The following is a 6,542-nucleotide window of genomic DNA, read 5'->3' as shown; positions in this document are numbered from 1 at the left end:
TGAGTATTTCTTTGAAAAAAAAATCGTAAAATATGTGGCAGCTAACTAACGTTAGCGACTAACATCGGACACATCTCATACATAATTTGTATTGAGAGAACGCGAATCAATACCAATGCGTCGTATACTGTTGATAATGTTTTCATTCAGGGGTATTCAACTTTTGATACAGAAGGGATACGAAAAACTGAGTGAAACCGCGAACCGCAGATTCATTTAACATGAGCTATCTAGTAGTTGTAGTCACAAAAATTTTGGTTACTGATCTTGTGACATGCGTTGTTTGAAAATCATAGCATAGACAAATAATTGGACTTAGGGATCGGAATTACTCGCTCGTACCATATTAAACCAAATCCCAACTACTTTACCGGGCCACATATCATTCAATATTGGAATTTCTAAGCGCGCAGTACCATTTTCCTTGTGGGCCACATTTGGCCCATGGGCCGCAGGTTACGCACTCAATATTTACCTCATTGATTATATATGAGTTTTTAGTGTGCGGGTGTGTGGATTTGTGGGCATATTTAATAAATTGGACTCAGGATTAGAATTACCGGCACGTACCAGATTAAACCAAATCGAAACTAGTTTAGCGGGCCAGATATCATTCAATATTGGAACTCTTACGCGCGCATCACCATTTTCCTTGAAGGCCACAGGCTGCACACTCCTGATTTACCACATTGGTTATAATTTTAGTTCTCGGAGTACGGAAGTTTGGATTTCTTTTCGTGTCCTTTGGTACAACTATCCGTTTGAAAGTTGAAATTTTTTTACCAAGTTCACCAAGCTCAAAAACTGCTGATACATATACCAAAGCGCGGCAACTTATAACACCGGTCTATGGAAACCATATTGGTATTATGTAACATCGCGTGTTACGTCAAATGGTATAATCGTGGTTCATTCTGATTGAGCATGAATAGATAATAACTAAATTATTGCTAAACGCATAGCAAAAATATTTGAAATGTGATTAAAGCGTGAAGGCTTTTCGACATATTTGAGAATCTTATTGTAAAAAAGGACAAATTTAATAAATCTAACGCATATGGAAAATTAAATAAAATAAATAAAATTTTGTTAAAGATGTTTTGGAATAAAACAAAATATTTTATCCCCTTGGAACAAAATGCGCGTTCTTCATTAAAATTAAATCAATGGCCAAAATTGTCTACTAACCATATGCAATAAAATTGTTTCTTCTTCTAAAATCAAATACTCAAATGTATAGGAATATTAAAAGTGCATGCTCGGTTTTAAAGTTACTAAAATCCACGCATAACAGGAACTTGGTATTATATAACCCCATTATATAAAACATGAAGTCTACTGAAAATGAGGCGCATGTTTGATCTAATCCAGACAAACTGACATTTATTATAACTAATAAGATACTCTTTTTATAGGAACAGAATCTTTCTGATTCGGTGTTTTCCTGCCAAATTTTATTTGGTATACCCTGGCGAAAGTGGAGTCGAACATGAAGTCTTTAAATTACGATACAGCATAGAGAAATCTAACACACTAAACTCTAGTCCAAGGGGGTGCAACCTGTGTCCCGCGGGCAAAATGCGGCAAGGAAAAATTGTACGTCCCGCGGATAAATGCTAAATTTGAATGGTATGCAGCCGGAGAAACGAGTTTTCAATTTAGTTGAATCTAGTACGAGCGAGTATTTTCAATCCCTCCACGTTGCAAAGCCGATGCATAAGTCCAATTTATTATATAAGAGTTATAAAGCTTATGCAAAGCGAACAGCGAGGTGCGACCCTCTGTTTCACACATGTCCCTCCCCTGCTCTAGGCGGCATCATACAATAGCGTACATAATGTGCAACACAGTACAAACAGAAAATACAAGCATGTTTTGATCATTTATTTTATCATTCTTGGGGACCTAGAAGAAAACAAAAATTCTGAATTGGTGCCGCCAAAGTAATATAATAATATATCTTGTTTCTGTGAGCAATTTTACACAAATAAGGTACATGAAAAAATATAAACAAGGGGCAATATCTGGAAGGTAATTCAAGAAAAAGTACTTTTATGTAAATATTCGTTGAAAGCAAAGTACTCAACGTGAAGTGATTAATATTACAGAATCCCTCAAAACCCCTGATGTGCAATGAGAATTACAAACATTTATTCAGACGCTATGAGATATCAATGGAATCGTACTACAAGCATGTGGTGGCGCCAAAGAAAAAGTCAATTACAAAGAAGAATCATAAAAGAAATACTGGTATAAATTATTACGCTCAAGAGACCAATTTTGCCGTAAAAACAAATCAGACTCATCAAAAAGATGGGCTTTGGCCTTACTGTTCGAGTAACTGAACTCCATATAACTACAGTTCCATATAAACATAATTCCAAGTTCGTCATATAAAGAATAGACATGGCATATGACGTCAATAAGTACCAAAAGCGTCACTCGGTTTTGAAATATGGATTCATATCTCCGTTTTCTTGTTAGGCAAGATTAATTGCCCAAGTTTAAACTCTCATCCAATTTAAACTATCATGCTTCGAGTTTAAAAACGATTCAAAAATAGCACAACCGATTCAATTATAAAACAATAGTTGAATTCGATTCACGGTACTCCCGTAGTGTGTGTACCGTGTTAGGAAGAGGCCATAATTTTATTACAATTTTCCTTATTTCAGTTTAATTACGAGTTCGGGGAATGTTTTCGTTAGACAAGTGAATATACCCCCAGCCCGTAGAAATCAGTTCCTTTATACAACTTGATGTAAAGTAGGCAAACAAAATTATTTACTTCCATATTGGTACACACACTTCTGGAGTGCCCGATTCACTTGGTAAACATATACATCTAAGTTTCTGTAATTCTGTTAAAAATGAAAATTCAATTAGGCAATACACTGAAGACTGTTTGTTGTCTTTAATTTGCAAAAACGTTTATACGTGAAACAAAGAAGCCTCATAATCTAATTAATAAATTCACATAGAGTTTGAATTGTAAGAGGTTCAATGCTACAACCCGTATGAGAAATATCCATTTCAATTTCCTTTCTTTAATTTAACAATAGAACAACAACACAAGCAGCACGGACAAGGTGGGAAACAACGTACAGATTCTGCAGAGTATGGCTTGCTCCACTGGTTGTTGTGGGAAAAGTATAGAATAATTCGGCAGGGAAGACATTCTCCGAGTTGCAGCGATCTATGCACAAAACAATAATAAAAGTCAATATCAAAGACACTGCCAAAGTTAAAAAAGACAAGAATTGTACTGAATGTTAAACATAAGAACTTATATTTTTTAAGGTCATCACTAAAAACACCAAATCGCCCAAAATTCGCTATAACCGTCGAAAGTCTACCAAAAACTCATTATTACTCGATAAAACTAACTACAACCATCGAAAACCAACACAAGATGGAAGCCGTCTACTATTTGTCAGGCATGGGATGGAACGATGTGTACCAAACTTCTTCACAAGTAAATTAATTAAAAATGCTAAGGATATAAATTTTTAATTTTGTAATAAAGTCCGAACTATTGGTATAAGTTTCTTCCTACTTTAGTTCCAAACTGTAACGCTTTGTTTCATCGATTATCTATCAAAATATTTTTGAATTTGTCGATCCTTGCTCATGTTTAAATTATATATAAAATGTTTCAAAATCAATCGTGTTTCTAACAATGATATTAACCAAGAATTTTCATACAAATTATCAAATTTTACCTCCGTTGCAGATGCAAAATCTTCCCGCAGCTATTGTAACACAGACTTCGGCAGCACTTGTACTACAGCCTCTTGAAACAGAATCTAGAAACATACATTGAATAATATATAGTATAATCATTCTCGAACTTTTTACACCGTGCAATCTTTTTAGAATTTTTCAAATCTCACAACCCACCTCAAAAATAACTTGCTAATGATAAGCTAAAAATAACAGGTAGTAAGGCGAAAGTATGTTTTATCCAAAAACACGTTGAAAATACGTGGATGGAACGTAAATATCCTAAATTAAAAAAATTAAAAAAGAAGCATGGGCAAATATAAAAATATTTTTAAATCAGCTTCACGTCCACTAAGAAAATGCCTACGACTCCCCTATGGGGGGCCTCTCGTTTGGGAAACAAGGGATTATAAAAATATATTTGTGTTAGTGTGCAACAAGACTCTTAAACCATTAATCCTAGTACAGTTAATAACTTGCGCAATTTTAACTGTTTAAAAAAATACTCAAATGAACGCAAATTACACAGTTCAAAATGCAACAAAATACAATGTATTTGCTACATTCAGTTAGCAGCGCGTGATCATAAAATTTCATTGAGCGGCATCAAAATATTAAATACTTCCTTATTCCGGCTTTTGTTTTCTGTGTTTAAATTAATGAGAATGGTACAGTGCTCCATTGTGGTAGTTTATATGATACATTTTAAAAAAAAAAAAGCTGTGATTGAAGTCGAGATTTCTTTAATCTTCATTATATTTGGTATAAAACGCTAAAATTTAAGAGGCATTTTTCGCTTGCATTCAAAAAGAGACAATTAGAAAAATTGAACACCAATTTTTGATTCTTAAAACAAAGACGCGCGATAGAAAATATGTAGACGGAATAGATCGTTAAGGTATGAGTTCTGCAAAATAATCTCCTGCAAAAAGTTCAATTAGTGACTTAATTCAAAAAGACTGAATTTTTAGTTAAATGTGATAAACAAATAATACTTTTGGCGATAGATGTCTATAAGATATTAACTTTGAGCCCTTCTTTCCACAAATTACATCTTTGTGATCCCAAAGAGTGAACCTTAAAATATCGGTTTTTAGTGTACCAACCATTTGTGGTTGTTTTCTGGCAAGCTGAATGAGAAGACGAGCAGTTCACCAACTGATTTTTCTCCAATAACGTCACATCGCTGCAGTCGCTGCAAACATAACACTGAATAGCATATCCTGGTAAATAAATAATCAATAAGAGGTAAAATAAATATAAAATAAATATCATATAATATTTTATCCTCTCGGCTATGCCATTACATACAATAATTAAAAAAATTAAACAAAAGAAAAATAATAATATGCCATAACATACAACGCTCACTCGACGCTTTTCGCCAAAGAAAGTCACTGATATATAAGCTTCTATATTGATGAGGACAATTTATTTCGTTTCGGCACTGCCCACCCAATTTATTGAGACTTGGGTAAAATGGGGGCATGGGATTTTAACCCCAGATGTGTTATCGACACTAACACAGTTATGGAAAAGAAGTTTTAACGTTTCGAATAGAACTTAAAATCGTTGTATTGATGACGATATTCAAATGACGGCGCTCTCGTAGTATGTAAACCAAGATGGCGGGACCGGAATGTAGTATGTATACCAGGTTAAGGTTAGGACATAATTTTATTCTAGTTTACCATTTTTGGTTATTTTAGGAGTTCGGGGACTAGCCAAGTGACTTCCGTAGTATTTAGATCTTAAATTATCCATATCTTATCCTAACCCCAACCAGGTACACATACTACGGATCCGATGTCCGCTATTTTGGTTCACATACTACATGTGCACCCAAATGACAAGTTTATTATATCTGGTGATCATTTATTTTGCAATGAAGAGGAGAGGAGCATTCTGAAAGGGTATTGCTAGTTTTCACAGCAAAGGATTGTTAAAGGTAAAATATTTTTCAAAACTTGAAAAAGGTAAAATAAATTAATAGAGATAGGTGTTGAGAGGACTAAATATAAGAAGATAAGTATAGAGAATATTGAAATTCATTGTCAACCTATATACCATACTGATAAAGATATATTCCAACTTGAAGAGAAAATAATATATTTTAAGTAGTTGAACATTTCTGCATTTATTATCACAAAAATGATATGATAAGAAACGAGTTTTTACATTTATTTAAACTATTTGCTCAGAACAAGATCGTGTAATAAAAAGTCACTGACATTTAAGGACATGTAAAAAGCTACATTTAAAAAAAATCTTTTCGGCGATTTTAATGCAATTGCAGTTGCTCGGTGCTTGTTTAGTGACTTTCAAAAAGTCATCGAAGTTACTAACCTGTAGACGCCACAATTATTAGCCAGCATGCAACTAGAAACAACTTCATGGTATTTCTTCAAATACTCCGTCAACTTCTTTTTAATAAAAACTAAATTTGTTTCTGAAACAAAGCATAACAATTAAACAATCTGAAATAAAACGCATGAAATTGGGATGTCATGAAATGTATCCTATCAAGCTAAAGAATCATTTCTAAACCAAAAATAAAGGTCTTTTGTTGGAGAGACAGAGTCTTACGTTAAAGGGTAGACAAGCAAAGTTATTTAGGATAGACTGATTTGGACATCAATTTCTAAAAAAGATAAAATGAAATTGTTTTCAACAATATTGGGAATTGTTTTGTTCGAGTTCACGCATTTAAAACAATTAATTGGTTTGCTATTCAGATAAGCATAATTGTGATAAGTTCTCTTATCAGCATTCCGCTTATCTACCTAAACGATTAAAAATATTAAAAATTTGGAGATCCA

General features: G+C 33.5%; 1 protein-coding gene across 1 annotated transcript; it reads right to left on the bottom strand.

Annotated features, from left to right (window-relative positions):
• Positions 1 to 1,869: 1,869 nt before the first annotated feature.
• LOC144421095 (uncharacterized) lies at positions 1,870 to 6,177 on the bottom strand. Its single transcript, XM_078111321.1, has 4 exons — positions 6,070 to 6,177; positions 4,830 to 4,946; positions 3,723 to 3,806; positions 1,870 to 3,196 (listed from the first exon to the last, which is right to left on the bottom strand). Exons 1-4 carry the CDS (start codon positions 6,116 to 6,118, stop codon positions 3,048 to 3,050), a joined length of 399 nt encoding a protein of 132 aa, XP_077967447.1. The 5' UTR covers positions 6,119 to 6,177; the 3' UTR covers positions 1,870 to 3,047.
• Between the last annotated feature and the right edge of the window lie 365 nt (positions 6,178 to 6,542).

The sequence above is a fragment of the Styela clava genome, chromosome 3, assembly GCF_964204865.1.
Source record: "Styela clava chromosome 3, kaStyClav1.hap1.2, whole genome shotgun sequence".
In the NCBI taxonomy this organism is placed as follows: Eukaryota; Metazoa; Chordata; class Ascidiacea; order Stolidobranchia; family Styelidae; genus Styela; species Styela clava.
The sequence above is the reverse complement of the archived record's forward strand: the minus strand, read 5'-3'. Positions and strand labels throughout refer to the sequence as shown.